We start from the raw sequence: 23,759 nt of genomic DNA on the forward strand, positions 1-23,759 counted from the left end.
CTACAGACCACGGTTCTGTTCCAGACTGTATCGCAGCGGTCTAAGACACTGAGGCTTCACTACAGACCACGGTTCTGTTCCAGACTGTATCGCAGCGGTCTAAGACACTGAGGCTTCACTACAGACCACGGTTCTGTTCCAGACTGTATCGCAGCGGTCTAAGACACTGAGGCTTCACTACAGACCACGGTTCTGTTCCAGACTGTATCGCAGCGGTCTAAGACACTGAGGCTTCACTACAGACCACGGTTCTGTTCCAGACTGTATCGCAGCGGTCTAAGACACTGAGGCTTCACTACAGACCACGGTTCTGTTCCAGACTGTATCGCAGCGGTCTAAGACACTGAGGCTTCACTACAGACCACGGTTCTGTTCCAGACTGTATCGCAGCGGTCTAAGACACTGAGGCTTCACTACAGACCACGGTTCTGTTCCAGACTGTATCGCAGCGGTCTAAGACACTGAGGCTTCACTACAGACCACGGTTCTGTTCCAGACTGTATCGCAGCGGTCTAAGACACTGAGGCTTCACTACAGACCACGGTTCTGTTCCAGACTGTATCGCAGCGGTCTAAGACACTGAGGCTTCACTACAGACCACGGTTCTGTTCCAGACTGTATCGCAGCGGTCTAAGACACTGAGGCTTCACTACAGACCACGGTTCTGTTCCAGACTGTATCGCAGCGGTCTAAGACACTGAGGCTTCACTAGAGACCACGGTTCTGTTCCAGACTGTATCGCAGCGGTCTAAGACACTGAGGCTTCACTACGGACCACGGTTCTGTTCCAGACTGTATCGCAGCGGTCTAAGACACTGAGGCTTCACTACGGACCACGGTTCTGTTCCAGACTGTATCGCAGCGGTCTAAGACACTGAGGCTTCACTACGGACCACGGTTCTGTTGCAGACTGTATCGCAGCGGTCTAAGACACTGAGGCTTCACTACAGACCACGGTTCTGTTGCAGACTGTATCGCAGCGGTCTAAGACACTGAGGCTTCACTACAGACCACGGTTCTGTTCCAGACTGTATCGCAGCGGTCTAAGACACTGAGGCTTCACTACGGACCACGGTTCGGTTCCAGACTGTATCGCAGCGGTCTAAGACACTGAGGCTTCACTACAGACCACGGTTCGGTTCCAGACTGTATCGCAGCGGTCTAAGACACTGAGGCTTCACTACAGACCACGGTTCTGTTCCAGACTGTATCGCAGCGGTCTAAGGCACTGCATCTCAGTGCAGAGGCTTCACTACAGACCATGGTTCGAATCCAGACTGTATTGCAACGGTCTAAGGCACTGCATCTCAGTGCAGAGGCTTCACTACAGACCATGGTTAGATTCCAGACTGTATCACAACTGGCCGTGATTGGGAGTCCCATAGGGTGGCACGCATTTGAACCAGCGTTGTCAAATCAAATCAAATCAAATGTATTTATATAGCCCTTCGTACATCAGCTGATATCTCAAAGTGCTGTACAGAGACCCAGCCTAAAACCCCAAACAGCAAGCAATGCAGGTGTAGAAGCACGGTGGCTAGGAAAAACTCCCTAGAAAGGCCAAAACCTAGGAAGAAACGTAGAGAGGAACCAGGCTATGAGGGGTGGCCAGTCCTCTTCTGGCTGTGCCGGGTGCAGATTATAACAGAACATGGCCAAGATGTTCAAATGTTCATAAATGACCAGCATGGTCAAATAATAATAATCACAGTAGTTGTCGAGGGTGCAGCACCTCAGGAGTAAATGTCAGTTGGCTTTTCATAGCCGATCATTAAGAGTATCTCTACCGCTCCTGCCGTCTCTAGAGAGTTGAAAACAGCAGGTCTGGGACAGGTAGCACGTCCGGTGAACAGGTCAGGGTTCCATAGCCGCAGGCAGAACAGTTGAAACTGGAGCAGCAGCACGGCCAGGTGGACTGGGGATAGCAAGGAGTCATCATGTCAGGTCGTTCTGAGGCATGGTCCTAGGGCTCAGGTCCTCCGAGAGAGAGAAAGAAAGAGAGAAAGAGAGAATTAGAGAGCATACTTAAATTCACACAGGACACCGGATAAGACAGGAGAAGTACTCCAGATATAACAAACTGACCCTAGCCCCCCGACACATAAACTAATGCAGCATAAATACTGGAGGCTGAGACAGGAGAGGTCAGTAGACACTGTGGCCTCATCCGATGATACCCCCGGACAGGGCCAAACAGGAAGGATATAACCCCACCCACTTTGCCAAGGCACAGCCCCCACACCACTAGAGGGATATCTTCAACCACCAATTTACCATCCTGAGACAAGGCCGAGTATAGCCCACAAAGATCTCCGCCACGGCACAACCCAAGGGGGTGCGCCAACCCAGACAGGAAGATCACGTCAGTGACTCAACTCACTCAAGTGACACACCCCTCCAAGGGACGGCAGGAAAGAGCACCAGTAAGCCAGTGACTCAGCCCTTGTAATAGGGTTAGAGACAGAGAATCCCAGTGGAGAGAGGAGAACCGGCCAGGCAGAGACAGCAAGGGTGGTTCGTTGCTCCAGAGCCTTTCCGTTCACCTTCACACTCCTGGGCCAGACTACACTCAATCATATGATCTACTGAAGAGATGAGTCTTCAATAAAGACTTAAAGGTTGAGACCGAGTCTGCGTCTCTCACATGGGTAGGCAGACCATTCCATAAAAATGGAGATCTATAAGAGAAAGCCCTGCCTCCTGCTGTTTGCTTAGAAATTCTAGGGACAATTAGGAGGCCTGCGTCTTGTGACCGTAGCGTACGTGTAGGTATGTACGGCAGGACCAACTCGGAAAGATAGGTAGGAGCAAGCCCATGTAATGCTTTGTAGGTTAACAGTAAAACCTTGAAATCAGCCCTTGCCTTAACAGGAAGCCAGTGTAGGGAGGCTAGCACTGGAGGAATATGATAATTTTTGGGGGTTCTAGTCAGGATTCTAGCAGCCGTATTTAGCACTAACTGAAGTTTATTTAGTGCTTTATCCGGGTATCCGGAAGTAGAGCATTGCAGTAGTCTAACCTAGAAGTAACAAAAGCATGGATTAATTTTTCTGCATCATTTTTGGACAGAAAATTTCTGATTTTTGCAATGTTACGTAGATGGAAAAAAGCTGTCCTTGAAACAGTCTTGATATGTTCGTCAAAAGAGAGATCAGGGTCCAGAGTAACGCCGCGGTCCTTCACAGTTTTATTTGAGACGACTTTACAACCATCAAGATTAATTGTCAGATTTAACAGAAGATCTCTTTGTTTCTTGGGACCTAGAACAAGCATCTCTGTTTTGTCCGAGTTTAAAAGTAGAACGTTTTCAGCCATCCACTTCCTTATGTCTGAAACACAGGCTTCTAGCGAGGGCAATTTTGGGGCTTCACCATGTTTCATTGAAATGTACAGCTGTGTGTCATCCGCATAGCAGTGAAAGTTAACATTATGTTTTCGAATGACATCCCCAAGAGGTAAAATATATAGTGAAAACAATAGTGGTCCTAAAACGGAACCTTGAGAAACACCGAAATGTACAGTTGATTTGTCAGAGGACAAACCATTCACAGAGACAAACTGATATCTTTCCGACAGATAAGATCTAAACCAGGCCAGAACATGTCCGTGTAGACCAATTTGGGTTTCCAATCTCTCCAAAAGAATGTGGTGATCGATGGTATCAAAAGCAGTACTAAGGTCTAGGAGCACGAGGACAGATGCAGAGCCTCGGTCTGACGCCATTAAAAGGTCATTTACCACCTTCACAAGTGCAGTCTCAGTGCTATGATGGGGTCTAAAACCAGACTGAAGCATTTCGTATATATTGTTTGTCTGCAGGAAGGCAGTGAGTTGCTGTGCAACAGCTTTTTCAAAAAAAAATTAGAGGAATGGAAGATTCGATATAGGCCGATAGTTTTTTGTCCGGGTTAGGGTTTGGCCGGGGTAGGCCGTCATTGTAAATAATAATTTGTTCTTAACTGACTTGCCTAGTTAAATAAAGGTTAAATAAATAAATATAGGTTGTATTTACAATGGTGTTTGTTCTTCACTGGTTGCCCTTTTCTTGTGGCAGCAGGTCACACATCTTGCTGCTGTGATTGTATGCTGTTACTCTCCGTAGCACAGCCATTAGTAAGTCAGTCTGATTAGGTGACAGTCAGTGCCAGAGGAAATGTGGAATTATGGCACACAGTATTATTAATGATTCATCCCCAATGTGCACACCAAAGATAATTGAATACATTTGGTCTGTGGATCAGGATCTGTCACAGTCCAGAAGCAACACCTAGCCAACCATTTACACAGACTAGTAATATGACTGCTTCATTGAAATCCTTCTGCTGTAAGTAGATAGGGCCAAATGAATCAGGTGGAGAATTTCCAAATCCAATCTCCTTCAAATCTGCATTTGAAATTGAGAAATATATGAAATAAATACAAATTCATCCAAATGCAACAACAACAACAAAAACATGAAGCGCTTAAAATGTCAACGATAATGTGGTGAGAATACTTTGTGACATTTCTAAATGGAAGCAATCTGAGAACAAGAGGTTGAGAGCGTCGGGCTCAGTCGTTCTTTTTCCCAATCCTCAACCTCTCATAGAAAGACCGTTTCTATCTAATCTAACCAACATCCACTCCAAGGTGACTGACTGAATGACTCCTCTGTTGCTGACGTTCTCCCCTTCTGGCTCCAATATCCCTGTCAGAATCAGCTGAAGGATGCTGTGACCTGTAGAATCTCTTTGAAGGAGAGCAACCGCATCAGAAAACCACTGACCTGGTGTTGGACAGCCTGTGTTCTCACAGTACAATGCATCACAAGACAGAGTTCAGACTCTGAGCGCTGAAGTGAACGAGCATGGCGTTCAGAGCTGGGCGGTGAGTGTCTGTAGCACTACAGAGAAAGAACGTTGCTCTATTTCAACCGTCAGTGTTCAGGCAACAAAAGATTCAACGGACTTCTTTGACGCCTTTTACTTGATGCTCTTTCTGTCACGACTTGACTGGGACTTCTGGGTCGTCGTTTATCTATCATTCTGTAGATTGTGTCAGAAAGGCTTGGTGTTGACTCTCTGTGTATTTATATCCATGTGCAGTATGTATCGTCTACAGTATAACTCCCTTAGAACAAATAATTGACTTGCATTGATTTTTACCTACATGAATACAAGAAGCATACAGAAGAGGTTACTTCCTGGCCTCCTGATCGTGAAAGCCATAATATTTTCCTGAAAACCAAACACACACCACCAGCACTGATTCTCAATGCCTTCTATTCTTCCATATGATGTGCGTGTGCTTATCTGTCAGGTAGATGTGAGACTCAGCTGCTGCGTTTCAGCTGCATAATGAAACAGCTTCCTGGTGTAACAGTGACACTGAGCAGAGATGATAGGGTCATGATATTACTCTGACACGCATGTCAACTTCCATGTTTCAAACGTGACGACAACGGGATACATGCCAGTGCTTTTTGATAACCAGTGACTGGTGGCAGCTGGTGTGGTCTGCGCATCAGGGCTTGATAACTAGAGCTGGTGGAGTTTGCCCCAAAATGGCTGACAGACCTCTCATAGCAATGTTATGGATGAAGTAGATGCTGAATGAGATATGGGACTATGCTGATTGGAATATTATGACGTGTAACCAGGAAATACATCCAACCAACCACAATACAATCATTTGTTTCATAAAGATAAACAATAATTTATTAACATTTCCTTTGCAAATATCACAATTAGAACACATTGACCTGCCTATGAAGTTACCAACTACCGATTACTTGAAAGAAGACGATAAACACTGAGCAAAGATAGAAGAACAGTGTACAATGAAAAGCGTCCGTTTGAAGCACCACCAAATGCCAGAAAGGACTGTTAGGTGAAGTATAATACGTTAGAGACAATATCATGTGTTATTTTTGACAATACAAAGAGATCTTCAGACAGGTCCGAAAATATGCAGAATACACTAATACATGTACAATAATTCAAAATAAGCAATAAAAAATAATAAATATGTTTTGTATTTATAAATTACATTTAATGTATTCATGGAGCAATCAAATCACTTCAATGAATGATTTAATCAGTAAGCAACTCACTGTTTTCATCAGTGATACTGATTTACCATTGATGAGAAGCATTGAGATCACTTTGCAATGAGATGTTGGGGCAAAACTGTTGTGAACCTTTCCTTCAATGAGATGTTGGGGCAAAACTGTTGTGAACCTTTCCTTCAATGAGATGTTGGGGCAAAACTGTTGTGAACCTTTCCTTCAATGAGATGTTGGGGCAAAACTGTTGTGAACCTTTCCTTCAATGAGATGTTGGGGCAAAACTGTTGTGAACCTTTCCTTCAATGAGATGTTGGGGCAAAAATGTTGTGAACGTTTCTTTCAATGAGATGTTGGGGCAAAACTGTTGTGAACCTTTCCTTCAATGAGATGTTGGGGCAAAACTGTTGTGAACCTTTCCTTCAACATTGCTTTAAACGGAGAAACTGAAAGCCTCTGAGACACCACTGAATTATTGACATTCTCAGGACTTTTGAATTTTCCAAGAGAACTCCGAGTTGACATTTTCAGAAATGATGAAAGCTCCTTCAGAGATTTCGTGGTGTCCAGCTTGGCATATTGAATGGGTCTGAGAGGGTTGTGCAGTTATATGGTCGATCCTCAGTAAAAGACGAGGAAGATTCTGCACACGAGTCAAGTGTCTGTTCTCAGGTGTATGGTACCTTTCTGACCACTACAGTTAACCACTGCCATGCTGGATAAACAATGCAAACATGATAACGTACAACGATGTCTTTGACTTCCATGATGATGTGGTTTACAGAGAATTCTGATTATCATAGAAACATGTTTGATGACAGCATAAATGAGCCACGGCAGAAAACATTTCACAGTACATCGACAACCAGTGTAAAAAAAAGCATTTTACAAAACGTTATTGAGTTTACAAAGTGTGAAAAATATAGGATTTTCCCCATTATAAAAAATGCCACATTGAACGAGGCAAGTAAGGTCATACCGCATGGACGCGATGAGAGAGAGAGAGAGATGGGGCAAGGTTGTCCCTAGACACTGCTCTGAGGTCAGTTTTGCATTATCGTCCAAATGGTTAACGCCCGACCCGGGTAGTTTTAAATGATCCTAGATCTGTGTGTACAGGGTAACTTCTACCTGGCGCTGTGGTCCTATACTGTAGTAACAGACAGGAAGGCATTGTGTACTGGTTTAGTCCCCTGGTCCTCAGGTGCTCTGGCCCCGTGACTCATTAGTTCCTGGATGGTCATCCAGTTATCCAGGATCTTCTTGTTGCGTTTCTTCATCATCTTCTTGTGGCTGAGTTCCAGGATGTTGACCTCTTTACGGCCCTCGGCCCCGCTCCCAGGGCCCTCTCTGAGACACTCTAGCCGGTTCCTCTGCATGTACTCCCTCCTCCTCCTCTGCTCCCTGGCTCTGGCCAACTGCTGCTTCCTCTCCTCTTTACTCCAGTACCGCCCCATCTTCATCTCTGACATAGCGTCGTCGTCCGTGGTCATCCCTCCACTACGCTCCTCCCTGATCCTCAGAGCCCGTTCTCGTAGAATCCGGTCCCTCGCTGGTCGCCGGGCTACATACTTCGTCCCGTCGGCTCGAACTTTGACCTTCCACTCGAGGCGTGGTTCCCCTGGGCGGGTGGAGCGGTCCCGACAGACGCTGAGGAGGCTGAGCTGGGACTGGGAGTAGGTCTCCAGACTGGAGGTCTGCTGGAGGAGCTGCTGCATGTAGCTCTGAAGGTGTCTGGCGTGGGCTGGAGAGGCGCCCTGCCCCTGCTGGGGGGCTGTGTGGTAAGGGGACGGGTAGGGAGGGACCCTGCGTGGCCCCCGGTAGCTCCTGGTGCGGTCGCAGCGCTCGTCGTCTGCAGGCAGGGCCGGGTCTGACTCGGAGGGGGAAGGGTTGGACTGGTCGGGGCTGCTGGAGATGACCGTGGTTCCAGGGCTGGGGTTGGGATCCTGTCGGCTGTGCGTGGGGGTCCCGGTCGAGGTCTCACTCAGGAGCTCTCTGAAAAGAAGATTAGAAAAATACATTATTATCCATTTTCTATATTAGAAACGTCAGACCCAGGATTGGAACTGGCAACCCCCCGGCTGCTGGCCCACCTTTCTAATCTCAAGGCTAAAAAGGGATTAATAAAACACATTTGATTGATTGTCTACATACCTGTCTGGGATGTGGATGGAGATGGACTGGCCGGAGGCTGCCATGGTGCTCCGGAGGTTCTTCTGGTTGGTGAGGCTGATGCGTCTCTGTAGAGAGTGGTCCGGGGATCTCTCCATGCCTAGAGGAGTGGACCTGGCGCTCTCAGCCGTGTTATAGGCACTGGAGCTGTCCTTGTCCCCTCTTAGCTTGTCGCTGTCCCACTGCTTCTCCCCTGGATGCTCGTTGATATCGGCCAGCTTGGCATGCTGCTCACGCCCATGTTTGGGGCTTCGTCCTGGGGAGCACATAGGGGTGCAGGGGGGATCCCTCTGGTTCTTGCGGAGCTGGTGGGCCTGCATGATGCTCTGACACTCCAGCTCGATACTCCTCAGCTCCTCGTTCAACATCCGCAGCTCTTGTTCCATCCCTCCACCACCACTGACCCCCACCCCGCTCTGCTCCGTCAGGCTGCACTCGATGGTGCTTCTCCTGCTATAGTACACACCACACTCCCCGCTGTTACGGATCTGGCACTTGAGCTCCAGGAGCTGCTGGAAGCGGCTGTCACACTCCAGTCCTAACCCCACTCCGCCCTCACCCTCCTGGGCTTGGATCAGACCCCTGGGTCCCTGGGTGTCCGAGGGCACCACCACCCTCCTGCCCAGCCCCTGGCCATGCTTGGCCCTCCATCGGTCTCTCAGGCCCTGGGCAGGCCTCCGGTGGACACGGGCTAGGAGGACTTCCTGTTCGGAGCTCTCCTCGTTGCGCCCCGTCCCCAAGCCGCTGTCTTTGTCCTGAGTATTGGAGGAACACGTGGCCGTGTCTGTCATGACGTCATCCTCCTCCAGCTGCTTGGCCTGCAAAGAGAACAAAGAGTTGTGGTAGACAAGATGGAACATATTCTATAACACTAGAACCTATTAACATGCATCAGCCCACATCATAGTACCAGCTCTTAAGCATTTAGAATAGCAATACCTGGACATGTGTATTGTCTAGAATAGCAATATCTGGGCATCTATACTGTTAGAATAGCAATAGCAATATCTGGACATGTGTATTGTCTAGAATAGCAATATCTGGACATCAACACTGTTAGAATAGCAATATCTGGAAATCTATACTGTTAGAATAGCAATATCTGTACATGTATATTGTCTAGAATAGCAATATCTGGACATCTATACTGTTAGAATAGCAATATCTGGACATGTGTATTGTCTAGAATAGCAATATCTGGACATCTATAGTCTCAACATTGAAATATGATCTATTTGGGGGGGTGCAACTCAATATTAGGAAAGTGTTCCTAATGTTTTGAACTCTAAGTGTATAATGGACAACTATGTCCATCTCATACTATATTCCCCAGGCTGTTCTCACCTGCTCCTCTCCTCCTCCTGTCTTCTGCATCTCCTCGTTCCTCCTCTCCTCAAGGATCTCCATCTTCAGCCCCTCCAGGAGTTCATTGTGCTCCTCATCCAGCCACGCCTCCTCTGGTCTGGTCACCAGGAGAACGATACTCCTGGACTCCTCATTGGACAGAAGAGTGAAAGCTTCCTGCCTGTCCTGTACGTCACAGCCGTTGATCTGGTAACATGCACGTAAAGAGATGAGAAAATATATAGTCCACACATACTGATTAAGAAAGAGATCCTGTTACTGTCTGTTACACTCACTGAAAACTAAACTCCATCACAGAAGAAGAATTAATGAAGAAATGATGTAAAACACATACATAAAGAGATTAGAAAGTACTGTGTCTAGTACACAAAGATATTAGAAATGACTGTATATAGTACCTAAAGAGATTAGAAAGTACTGTATCTAGTACATAACGAGATTAGGAAGTACTGTATCTAGTACACAAAGATATTAGAAATTACTGTATCTAGTACACAAAGAGATTAGAAAGTACTGTATCTAGTACACAAAGATATTCGAAAGTACTGTATCTAGTACACAGAGAGATAAGAAAGTACTGTATCTAGTACACAAAGATATTAGAAATTACTGCATCTAGTACACAAAGAGATTAGAAAGTACTGTATCTAGTACATAAAGAGATTAGAACGTACTGTATCTAGTACACAAAGATATTAGAAATTACTGTATCTAGTACATAAAGAGATTAGAAAGTACTGTATCTAGTACACAAATATATTAGAAAGTACTGCATCTAGTACACAAATAGATTAGAAAGTACTGCATCTAGTACACAAAGATATTAGAAAGTACTGTATCTAGTATACAGAGAGATTAGAAAGTACTGTATCTAGTACACAAAGAGATGAGAAAGTACTGTATCCAGTACACACTCACTCACATATTGTACATACAGCGATAAAACTCCTGACTGACTGACGAAACCATCCCCCTTTAAATTACTCCCTTCCGCCTCTAAACAGTGCACATCACAGTCATTCACTTAACTCCTCCATCACAGAAGATGGAGTGTTTGAGGAAACCATCCCCCTTTTAATCTCTCCCTCCACCTCTCCGTCTCTCTGAGAAAAGCACCTCCAGTCAATTATGAATTCACACTTTCACAGGCAGGCAGAGGATGTCTGGTCTGCTCTGTGTCCTGTCTACTCTGCATTGATTAAAGATGGAGGGCAGTGGAGCCACGGCCATGGGAGGGGGGGAAGAAGAGAGAGAGAGAGAGAGCGAGAGAGCGAGAGAGCGAGAGAGAGAGCGAGAGAGCGAGAGAGAGAGAGAGAGAGAGAGAGAGAGAGAGAGAGAGAGAGAGAGAGAGAGAGAGTGCTGCACGGTGTTCATGAAAGGCTGGTCTCAGCGGAGCACTGCGCCCATCCAGACATACAATTAACTGCACTGTGACAGGTGGCGTTCATCTTTCCCCTGCAGAGTAATGGGCTTGTCACAGAGAGATAATGGGACCCAGAGAACACCAGGGCTCAGCCCTCCAATCAGAATACAACAGGGGCTTATCCCTCCAATCAGAAGAGACTGTGCAGTGTTTGGGTCCTCCAGTCACCTAACATCATTACTGCTACTACTGAGGAGTGTAGAAATCACTGACTACTACTTCTAATCTCTGTTCACACACACACACACACACACACACACACACACACACACACACACACACACACACACACACACACACACACACACACACACGTTTGATTTACTATCCTTGTGGGGACCAAACAATTGATTCCTATTCAAAATTCTATTTTCCCTAAACCTTACCCTAACCCTAAACGTAACACTAAACCCTTAACCTAACCCTAAACCCTTAACCTAACCCTAAACCTTAAACCCTTAACCTAACCCTAAACCCTAAACCCTTAACCTACCCCTAAACCTTACCCTAACCCTAAACCTTAAACCCTTAACCTAACCCTAAACCTTACCCTAACCCTAACCCTAAACCCTTAACCTAACCCTAAACCCTTAACCTAACCCTAAACCCTTAACCTAACCCTAAACGTAACCCTAAACCCTAAACCCTTAACCTAACCCTAAACCCTTAACCTAACCCTAAACCCTTAACCTAACCCTAAAACCTTAACCTAACCCTAAACCCTTAACCTAACCCTAAACCCTTAACCTAACCCTAAACCCTTAACCTAACCCTAAACCCTTAACCTAACCCTAAACCTAACCCTAAACCCTTAACCTAACCCTAAATGTAACCCTAACACTAAACCCTTAACCTAACCCTAAACCCTTAACCTAACCCTAAAACCTTAACCTAACCCTAAACCCTTAACCTAACCCTAAAACCTTAACTTAACCCTAAAACCTTAACCTAACCCTAAACCCTTAACCTAACCCTAAACCCTTAACCTAACCCTAAACCCTTAACCTAACACTAAACCCTTAACCTAACCCTAAACCCTTAACCCTAACACTAACTCAAATTCTAACCCTAATCCTAATTGTAACCCCAACCCTAAACCTAACCCCTAACCTAAAATAGACTTTATCCTTTTGGGGACCAACGAAATGTCCCTACTTGTCCAAATTTTCCTTGTTTTACTATCTTTGTGAGGACATCTGGTCACCACAAGGATAGTAAAACCAGAAACACACACACACACACCCAAACCCACTTCCACACTCCTTTCTCTCCCTCTGATGTGGGAGACTAGTATCACTGTGTCTGACCCGCCAGGTGGCTCTACAGTTCTCAGAGAGAGAGAGAGACCCGCCAGGTGGCTCTACAGTTCTCAGAGAGAGAGAGAGACCCGCCAGGTGGCTCTACAGTTCTCAGAGAGAGAGAGAGAGAGACCCGCCAGGTGGCTCTACAGTTCTCAGAGAGAGAGAGAGACCCGCCAGGTGGCTCTACAGTTCTCAGAGAGAGAGAGAGACCCGCCTGGTGGCTCTACAGTTCTCAGAGAGAGAGAGAGACCCGCCTGGTGGCTCTACAGTTCTCAGAGAGAGAGAGAGACCCGCCTGGGAGGATGTGGTGCTGCTGTGTGAAAACAACACTAAGGACTTTCATTTCCCAGCTTAAGTGTAGCCATTAAATATGCATATGATCTGTAGCCCCGAGACAACAACAGCTCTGCTCCTAGAAGAGAGCTTTACAGGTGCCTTTGAGTGTGTGTGCGTGTGTGTGTGTGTGTGCGTGCGTGCGTGTGTGTGTGCGTGTGTGCGTGTGTGTGTGCGTGCGTGCGTGCGTGCGTGCGTGTGTGCGTGCGTGTGTGTGGTTGCGCTCATGTAATTGGTCTTGAGATGAAAATACGTACCTGTAATATTCGATCTCCTTCCCTAATGCGCCCGTCCCTGGCAGCGATGCTGTTGGGTCCAACCTGAACAAACAAAACAACAAATAAATCCAGACGCCATACAGACACACAAGTTACTACTGTTGCCATGTCACTGTCTGCTAGAACAGGCAGCTGGATACCCAAGTCACTACGGTTGCCATGCCACTGTCTGATGGATCATTATCAAACACCTTCATTGCTTTCTCTTCTTGCCAACATCCCCATCTGAAGATATTGCTTCAACAATACAATACCGAGCATCCAACCATTCCTCAAAACTTCCATTGAGCTCAACATCACATGGTAATAGGATGTGTGTCCCAAATGGCAACTTATTCCCTAAATAGTGCACTACTTTTGACCAGAGCCATATGGACCCTGGTCAAAAGTAGTGTATTATATAGAGTATAGGGTGCCATTTGGGACGCATGATATAGTTTGAAATATGACCGTATGGATTGTAGTATCTGAGGTTTATTAGTGTGGTAGCTGTCCACCAAGATAACACTGATGTTGGTGTCAACAACCATCTTCCCGCCTGGTTTAAGAAAGGGGAATGAATCTTCATGAGAAAACTCATTTCAACATTTATTGATTTTCTCATTATTTTGTTTTCATTTTTTGAGGAGTGCTTGTATCGAATCTCGAATCGTTCCCTTGACGATATGTGTTCAGTTTTTTTTCTTCCTACCTTTGAATTTCAGTAAAAAAAAACAAGCATTTCTTTCATCAAAGAACTGAACATCAAAATAAGAAGCTCAGCAAGAGAAAATAAACATTGGAAGCGTATTAAAAAGTCAGAAATGATTAAGCTGAAAACGTGTAGACATTTCTAATTTAAATAATAACATTTCATATTTTTCACAGGCAATCCCAGTGGATACGTTTTTGAGGGAATCTAATCTACTTGGTATGATTTCAATACCGCTTCCATTTCTCTGCAATTATTTCAAACACTTTGTAGTTGTCAGAGTCAAGATCAAGAGCTATACATAGGTGTTCATAACCAACCGGGAAACATACCTATACTTCCACAACGAACGGGAAACATATCTATACTTCCACAAGGAACGGGAAACATACCTACACTTCCACAAGGAACGGGAAACATATCTATACTTCCACAAGGAACGGGAAACATACCTATACTTCCACAACGAACGGGAAACATACCTATACTTCCACAAGGAACGGGAAACATACCTATACTTCCACAACGAACGGGAAACATACCTATACTTCCACAAGGAACGGGAAACATATCTATACTTCCACAAGGAACGGGAAACATATCTATACTTCCACAAGGAACGGGAAACATACCTACACTTCCACAAGGAACGGGAAACATATCTATACTTCCACAAGGAACGGGAAACATATCTATACTTCCACAAGGAACGGGAAACATACCTACACTTCCACAAGGAACGGGAAACATACCTATACTTCCACAAGGAACGGGAAACATACCTATACTTCCACAAGGAATGGGAAACATACCTATACTTCCACAGGGAACGGGAAACATACCTATACTTCCACAAGGAACGGGAAACATACCTATACTTCCACAGGGAACGGGAAACATACCTATACTTCCACAAGGAATGGGAAACATACCTATACTTCCACAAGGAATGGGAAACATACCTATACTTCCACAGGGAACGGGAAACATACCTATACTTCCACAAGGAACGGGAAACATACCTATACTTCCACAGGGAACGGGACACATACCTATACTTCCACAGGGAACGGGAAACATACCTATACTTCCACAAGGAACGGGAAACATACCTACACTTCCACAAGGAACGGGAAACATACCTATACTTCCACAAGGAATGGGAAACATACCTATACTTCCACAGGGAACGGGAAACATACCTATACTTCCACAAGGAACGGGAAACATACCTATACTTCCACAGGGAACGGGACACATACCTATACTTCCACAGGGAACGGGAAACATACCTATACTTCCACAAGGAACGGGAAACATACCTATACTTCCACAAGGAACGGGAAACATACCTACACTTCCACAAGGAACGGGAAACATACCTATACTTCCACAAGGAACGGGAAACATACCTATACTTCCACAGGGAACGGGAAACATACCTATACTTCCACAAGGAACGGGAAACATACCTACACTTCCACAAGGAACGGGAAACATACCTATACTTCCATAAGGAACGGGAAACATACCTATACTTCCACAGGGAACGGGAAACATATCTATACTTCCACAAGGAACGGGAAACATACCTATACTTCCACAAGGAACGGGAAACATACCTATACTTCCACAAGGAACGGGAAACATACCTATACTTCCACAAGGAACGGGAAACATACCTATACTTCCACAAGGAACGGGAAACATACCTATACTTCCACAAGGAACGGGAAACATACCTATACTTCCACAGGGAACGGGAAACATATCTATACTTCCACAAGGAACGGGAAACATACCTATACTTCCACAAGGAACGGGAAACATACCTATACTTCCACAAGGAACGGGAAACATACCTATACTTCCACAAGGAACGGGAAACATACCTATACTTCCACAAGGAACGGGAAACATACCTATACTTCCACAGGGAACGGGAAACATACCTATACTTCCATAAGGAACGGGAAACATACCTATACTTCCACAAGGAACGGGAAACATACCTATACTTCCACAGGGAACGGGAAACATATCTATACTTCCACAAGGAACGGGAAACATACCTATACTTCCACAAGGAACGGGAAACATACCTACACTTCCACAAGGAACGGGAAACATACCTATACTTCCACAAGGAACGGGAAACATACCTATACTTCCACAAGGAACGGGAAACTTACCTATACTTCCACAAGGAACGGGAAACATACCTATACTTCCACAAGGAACGGGAAACATACCTATACTTCCACAAGGAACGGGAAACATACCTATACTTCCACAAGGAACGGGAAACATACCTATACTTCCACAAGGAATGGGAAACATACCTATACTTCCACAAGGAACGGGAAACATACCTATACTTCCACAAGGAACGGGAAACTTACCTATACTTCCACAAGGAATGGGAAACATACCTACACTTCCACAAGGAACGGGAAACATACCTATACTTCCACAAGGAACGGGAAACATACCTATACATCCACAAGGAACGGGAAACATACCTATACATCCACAAGGAACGGGAAACATACCTATACTTCCACAAGGAACGGGAAACATACCTATACTTCCATAAGGAACGGGAAACATACCTATACTTCCACAGGGAACGGGAAACATACCTATACTTCCATAAGGAACGGGAAACATACCTATACTTCCATAAGGAACGGGACACATACCTATACTTCCACAAGGAACGGGAAACATACCTATACATCCACAAGGAACGGGAAACATACCTATACTTCCATAAGGAACGGGAAACATACCTATACTTCCACAAGGAACGGGACACATACCTATACTTCCACAAGGAACGGGAAACATACCTATACTTCCACAAGGAATGGGAAACATACCTATACTTCCACAAGGAACGGGAAACATACCTATACTTCCACAAGGAACGGGAAACATACCTATACTTCCACAAGGAACGGGAAACATACCTATACTTCCACAAGGAACGGGAAACATACCTATACTTCCATAAGGAACGGGAAACATACCTATACTTCCATAAGGAACGGGAAACATACCTATACTTCCACAAGGAACGGGACACATACCTATACTTCCACAAGGAACGGGAAACATACCTATACTTCCACAAGGAACGGGAAACATACCTACACTTCCACAAGGAACGGGACACCAACACTATACACAGAAATACATTTGAATGAGGCTGATTAGCATGTTCTGGAATGAAAAGATGTACAGATATACTGTTTAGGTTTATTACATGATGTTAGAGGGGTATGAGGCAACTGCAGGTGCTGTTCCTACTTTACCTGAGGTAACGCAGCTTATTGAAGAGAAAGCTGGTGTAAGAGCAAGGCAATACCACACACCCACCCACCCACCCCCCCCAGACACCACCAGAATGAGAGCTTCAGCTTTACTTTAGTCTGAGAGACATTATTTCCACTCAACTGTCTCTTTGCTCTTTGTTTCAGTCTTTGGTATGCAGAGGCGGTGGTGGGAAAATGTGTCATTTTACACCCTGCAGGAGACGAGAAGGAAGGGTGTCACTCACTGTGGACTAATTAAAATCCTCAATTAGAATATTGAATAGAAGGAGGGGAGTATTTCAAACTTCACTTGCTTTCCTCTCCTCTCTCTCCATGCATGGTTCATTATATGATATTATTTTCTTGGCAAACATTCAAACACCTCCTCATTCCTTAACACCTTCTAATTCAGTTGAAGTCAGTCAATATTCCACAACATTATATGATATCAAATGGGAATTCACAGTTATCTTTTAATTGCTTCTGACTGTAAAAGGTAATTGATATGTGGTGGGATTCCTTGTTTGATTTATTCTAACATGCCGTGTCTCTTCTCTTTCTTTAACCAAGCCCTTCCTGTTAACTAAGCCCTTCCTGTTAACCAAGCCCTTCCTGTTAACCAAGCCCTTCCCGTTAACCAAGCCCTTCCCGTTAACCAAGCCCTTCCCGTTAACCAAGCCCTTCCCGTTAACCAAGCCCTTCCCGTTAACCAAGCCCTTCCCGTTAGCCAAGCCCTTCCCGTTAGCCAAGCCCTTCCCGTTAACCAAGCCCTTCCCGTTAACCAAGCCCTTCCCGTTAACCAAGCCCTTCCCGTTAACCAAGCCCTTCCTGTTAACCAAGCCCTTCCCGTTAACCAAGCCCTTCCCGTTAACCAAGCCCTTCCTGTTAATAACCAAGCCCTTCCCGTTAACCAAGCCCCTCCTGTTAACCAAGCCCTTCCCGTTAACCAAGCCCTTCCCGTTAACCAAGCCCTTCCCGTTAACCAAGCCCTTCCCGTTAACCAAGCCCTTCCAGTTAACCAAGCCCTTCCAGTTAACCAAGCCCTTCCCGTTAATAACCAAGCCCTTCCCGTTAACCAAGCCCTTCCTGTTAACCAAGCCCCTCCTGTTAACCAAGCCCTTCCTGTTAACCAAGCCCTTCCAGTTAACCAAGCCCTTCCCGTTAACCAAGCCCTTCCCGTTAACCAAGCCCTTCCCGTTAACCAAGCCCTTCCAGTTAACCAAGCCCTTCCTGTTAACCAAGCCCTTCCTGTTAACCAAGCCCTTCCTGTTAACCAAGCCCTTCCAGTTAACCAAGCCCTTCCCGTTACCCAAGCCCTTCCCGTTAACCAAGCCCTTCCCGTTAACCAAGCCCTTCCTGTTAACCAAGCCCTCCAGTTAACCAAGCCCTTCCTGTTAACTAAGCCCTTCCTGTTAACCAAGCCCTTCCTGTTAACCAAGCCCTTCCTGTTAACCAAGCCCTCCAGTTAACCAAGCCCTTCCCGTTAACCAAGCCCTTCCCGTTAACCAAGCCCTTCCCGTTAACCAAGCCCTTCCCGTTAACCAAGCCCTTTCAGTTAACCAAGCCCTTCCAGATAACCAAGCCCTTCCAGATAACCAAGCCCTTCCAGTTAACCAAGCCCTTCCCGTTAACCAAGCCCTTCCCGTTAACCAAGCCCTTCCCGTTAACCAAGCCCTTCCCATTACCCAAGCCCTTCCCGTTACCCAAGCCCTTCCCGTTACCCAAGCCCTTCCCGTTACCAAGCCCTTCCCGTTACCCAAGCCCTTCCCGTTAATAACCAAGCCCTTCTCGTTAACCAAGCCCTTCTCGTTAACCAAGCCCTTCTCGTTAACCAAGCCCTTCCAGTTAACCAAGCCCTTCCAGTTAACCAAGCCCTTCCTGTTAACCAAGCCCTTCCCGTTAACCAAGCCCTTCCCGTTAACCAAGCTCTTCCAGTTAACCAAGCTCTTCCAGTTAACCAAGCCCTTCCAGTTAACCACGCCCTTCTTGTTAACCAAGCCCTTCCAGTTAACCAAGCTCTTCCAGTTAACCAAGCCCTTCCCGTTAACCAAGCCCCTCCTGTTAACCAAGCCCTTCCAGTTAACCAAGCCCTTCCCGTTAACCAAGCCCTTCCAGTTAACCACGCCCTTCCTGTTAACCAAGCCCTTCCTGTTAACCAAGCCCTTCCTGTTAACCAAGCCCTTCCAGTTAACCAAGCCCTACCTGTTAACTAAGCCCTTCCTGTTAACTAAGCCCTTCCAGTTAACCAAGCCCTTCCTGTTAACCAAGCCCTTCCTGTTAACCAAGCCCTTCCTGTTAACCGAGCCCTTCCTGTTAACCGAGCCCTTCCAGTTAACCGAGCCCTTCCCGTTAACCAAGCCCTTCCCGTTAACCAAGCCCTTCCCGTTAACCAAGCTCTTCCAGTTAACCAAGCCCTTCCTGTTAACCAAGCCCTTCCTGTTAACCAAGCCCTTCCTGTTAACTAAGCCCTTCCTGTTAACTAAGCCCTTCCTGTTAACCAAGCCCTTCCCGTTAACCAAGCCCTTCCCGTTAACCAAGCCCTTCCCGTTAACCAAGCCCTTCCCGTTAACCAAGCCCTTCCAGTTAACCAAGCCCTTCCAGATAACCAAGCCCTTCCCGTTAACCAAGCCCTTCCCGTTAACCAAGCCCTTCCCGTTAACCAAGCCCTTCCCGTTAACCAAGCCCTTCCCGTTAACCAAGCCCTTCCCGTTAACCAAGCCCTTCCCGTTAACCAAGCCCTTCCAGTTAACCAAGCCCATCCAGTTAACCAAGCCCATCCCGTTAACCAAGCCCTTCCCGTTAACCAAGCCCTTCCAGTTAACCAAGCCCATCCCGTTAACCAAGCCCTTCCCGTTAACCAAGCCCTTCCCGTTAACCAAGCCCTTCCCGTTAACCAAGCCCTTCCCGTTAACCAAGCTCTTCCTGTTAACCAAGCCCTTCCCGTTAACCAAGCCCTTCCAGTTAACCAAGCCCTTCCAGTTAACCAAGCCCTTCCCGTTAACCAAGCCCTTCCCGTTAATAACCAAGCCCTTTCCGTTAACACCCAAGCCCTTCCCGTTAACCAAGTCCTTCCCGTTAACCAAGCCCTTCCCGTTAACCAAGCCATTCCTTGGGAGTGCAGTTTGTCATATGACTGTGTACCAGAGAACCAGACTAAGGAGGGGGGCATGGATAGATCTGTGTCCCACCAAACAGGACACTTCTCTGGGGAAGATCGAGTCTCATAACAGGGAATTCCAACCAGAGTTAAGCGTGAGTACATGGAACATAATTCCCTTTTTTTATGCACTTTTCTCTCCATGCGTATTCTGACCTTGAATTTAAGCATGAGAATAGCACGCTATTCATTCGCTATTTGTTTGTGTGTAAGATCAAAGAAATGAAGGTGTAGCGGAGATGTGTCTACAGATACACCGCGGTCTGACCTTGACATAATTCCCTCACAATTCCACCACCCTTACGCACCATGACACTCTGAATGTGGTCGAGCAACTTGTCGGTTCCAAGTGTAAAAACATCTACTTTCTTTGTTCAGATAGAAATAACACCATTCCCCATGTACTGTCATGTACTAATTGATAAGACCTTTTGATAACACTTATTGATAAGACCTATTGATAAGACCAATTGATAAGAGCTATTGATAAGACCTATTGATAAGACCAATTGATAAGAGCTATTGATAAGACCTATTGATAAGACCAATTGCCATTTGGGGTCTTAGGCTGGGTTTCTGTGTAGCACTTTGTGACATCGGCTGATGTAAAAAGGGCTTTATAAGTACATTTGATTGATGAGAATTTGATTGATAAGAGCTAGGTAATTTTTTAAAATGTTTATTTATTTTATTTCAACCTTTATTTAACCAGGTAGAACAGTAGATAACTAGTTCTCATTTACAACTGTGACCTGGCCAAGATAAAGCAAAGCAGTGCAAGAAAAACAACAATACAGAGTCACACATAGACAAACGTACAGTCAATAACACAAAAGAAAAGAAAAATAGAAAAATCTATGTACAGTGTGTGGAAATGTGGAAGAGTAGGGAGGTAGGCAATAAATAGGCCCTAGAGGTGAAAAGAATTACAATTTAGCATTAATACTGGAGTGATAGATGTGCAGATGATGATGTGCAAGTAGAGATACTGGGGTGCAAAAGAGCAAGAGGGTAAGTAATAATATGGGGATGAGGTAGTTGGGTGTGCTATTTACAGATTGGGTGTGTACAGGTACAGTGATCGGTAAGCTGCTCTGACAGCTGATGCTTAAAGTTAGAGAGGGAGATATAAGACTCCAGCTTCAGAGATTTTTGCAATTCGTTCCAGTCATTGGCAGCAGAGAACTGGAAGGAAAGGTGGCCAAAGGAGGTGTTGGCTTTGGGGATGACCAGTGCAATATACCTGCTGGAGCACGTGCTACGGGTGGGTGTTGCTATGGTGACCAGTGAGTTGAGATAAGGTGGGGCTTTACCTAGCAAAGACTTATAGATGACCTGGAGCCAGTGGGTTTGGCGACGGATATGCAGTGAATGAATAAGCCATTTAGATAAGGGGATTTTAAATATACATTGTTTTAGTTCTATTTCACCTTATGATCACTGAAGACAAATGTGAAACCAGTCATATGGCAGCAAACTGAAACATAGCTACCGAGTTGATTTAGGATTTCTAGAATGTTTTAATTATATGCCTGGACTGTTCATTGTATGTTTTACAACTTGTATCATGTTAAATATGAATGACTATCGGTAGTCACCTTCAGGTTAACTCACATTCATTTATAACTGTCCTTTTAGTGTTCGTTTCCCTACATTTTGCATCATTCCACTACGTCGTTAGTTTACCTTCCTCTGTCACGTTCATGTGTTTGTTCCTGAGGATTGCTAGCAATAGTAGAGCATATTAGGCTAAAGTATTACAAGTTGTGCAGTAATTTAGGACGTAGCCTATTAGATCATTCTGGAAGTCAGACCACACGTTGCGGGTTAAACCTGGACCCTGGTGCACGGTTCACCACGACTGGACCCTTGTCATCACGGTTCTATGATCAGTGAGGATTATTACAGTAGATTTATAGGACTACTGTTCCACCCCTATTGTACACTTTTCTCACCTTTCAATATGTCATGGATTGAACAATTGAACATGGAAACTGTAAGGATGAATCAAACCACTGTATTTTTCATTCACCAATATATTTAGTGCGTAAAGGCTCTCCAAACTTTTATAAAATTATTCATAAATTCTTTCCTAATCCTAAATAATATACAAGATCAGAGTATTTTAAAATCAACCAATTGGTGGTGAACAGGACACGAATATGCATGTATTTACAATATATTATTTTATTAATTCCTAATATTCTGAACCGTTCTCTCCATCTATTCTAGTGAGCCTGTCGAGAAAATTGTAATTTAACCTCTTTAGGATTAGGGGTGGAGTTTACACTTTTGGGGAAAATCGTTCAAAATTTAAAACGGCCTCCTACTCAATTCTTGCTCGTACAATATGCATATTATTATTAATATTGGATAGAAAACACTCTCTAGTTTCTAAAACAGTTCTAATTATTTCTCTAAGTGAAACAGAACTCTTTTTACAGCCCATTTCCTATCCGGAAGTGAGATTTCCAAAATCGAGGTCTCTCTTCAAGAGCTTGTCTATAAAAGGGCATGTCACTTATGACTGTAGAAACACGCCATACGCCTTCCCCTGGGTGTCATGCGGAAGTGAGAGCAGAAATGAGGTGATTATCTCGTTCAGGGATTGAATACAACCTCTTTGATTGAGAGGACCGCCATTTATTTTTTGTTGGGAGGCGCGAATTTGGACCTGGTATCGCCTCCTGGAAAACCGTCGTTATTGATGAATATGATCTCCGGCTTCGATTTTATTCGATACATGTCACAATATCATCCTAAAGTATGTTTTTTCAATATAGTTTAATTATATTATTGAAATTTATTCGGGACTTTAGACGTGATGCTTTGGAGGAATTTCTTCAAAAAGGAGAGGTTAGCGCCGCACTGCCAGTGTGCTTGCTAATTCAAGAGGGAAATAGTTCGGACTGGACCCAAACAAAGACGGTTCTGAACAAAGGACCCCTTGTACAACATTCTGATGGAAGATCAACAAAGATAAGGACCCAATTTGGGATGCGATTTCATATATCTGTCGAACTGTGCTATCGCTACGTTTGCCTTGAATCAATGCTGTTTTGTGATAGCTATTGTAGTAAGCTAATATAACGATATATTGTGTTTTCGCTGTAAAACACTTAGAAAATCGGAAATATTGGCTATATTCACAAGATCTTTGTCTTTCATTTGCTATCCACCATATATTTTTCTGAAATGTTTTATGATGTGTAATTAGGTAGTTGACGTTGGTGTCTATTTACCCTGGCTACTCCCGTGCTATTTCTGACTGTAGCTATGATGGTAGCTATGATGGTAGCAGTAATGTAAAACTGATTTATAGCTCAAATATGCACATTTTTTGAACAAAACATAGATTTATTGTGTAACATGTTATAGGACTGTCATCTGAGGGAGTTGTTTCTAGGTTAGTTAGGTTGGCTTTGTGCATGCTACCTGCATGCTACCGGTGCTGTGAAAAATGTCTGTCTATCTTTTGTATTTGGTGGTGAGCTAACATAAATATACGTGGTGTTTTCGCTGTAAAACATTTTAAAAATCGGAAATATTGGCTATATTCACAAGATCTTTGTCTTTCATTTGCTATCCACCATATATTTTTCTGAAATGTTTTATGATGTGTAATTAGGTAGTTGACGTTGGTGTCTGTATTTACTCTGGCTACTCCCGTGCTATTTCT

At 44.9% G+C, this 23,759-nt stretch overlaps 1 protein-coding gene across 1 annotated transcript in view; it reads right to left on the bottom strand.

Annotated features, from left to right (window-relative positions):
- Nucleotides 1-7,188: 7,188 nt before the first annotated feature.
- Nucleotides 7,189-23,759, bottom strand: part of pdzrn4 (PDZ domain containing ring finger 4) — a 159,721-nt gene continuing 143,150 nt past the window's right edge. The window contains exons 5-8 of the mRNA XM_038986063.1: nt 12,895-12,957; nt 9,560-9,766; nt 8,198-9,033; nt 7,189-8,038 (exon numbers count right to left, since the gene is read on the bottom strand). Of these exons, the coding sequence (XP_038841991.1) occupies nt 7,189-8,038; nt 8,198-9,033; nt 9,560-9,766; nt 12,895-12,957 (1,956 nt within the window). The remainder of the gene's footprint in view (nt 8,039-8,197; nt 9,034-9,559; nt 9,767-12,894; nt 12,958-23,759) is intronic.

Source organism: Salvelinus namaycush, unplaced genomic scaffold, assembly GCF_016432855.1.
Source record: "Salvelinus namaycush isolate Seneca unplaced genomic scaffold, SaNama_1.0 Scaffold404, whole genome shotgun sequence".
Lineage (NCBI taxonomy): Eukaryota > Metazoa > Chordata > Actinopteri > Salmoniformes > Salmonidae > Salvelinus > Salvelinus namaycush.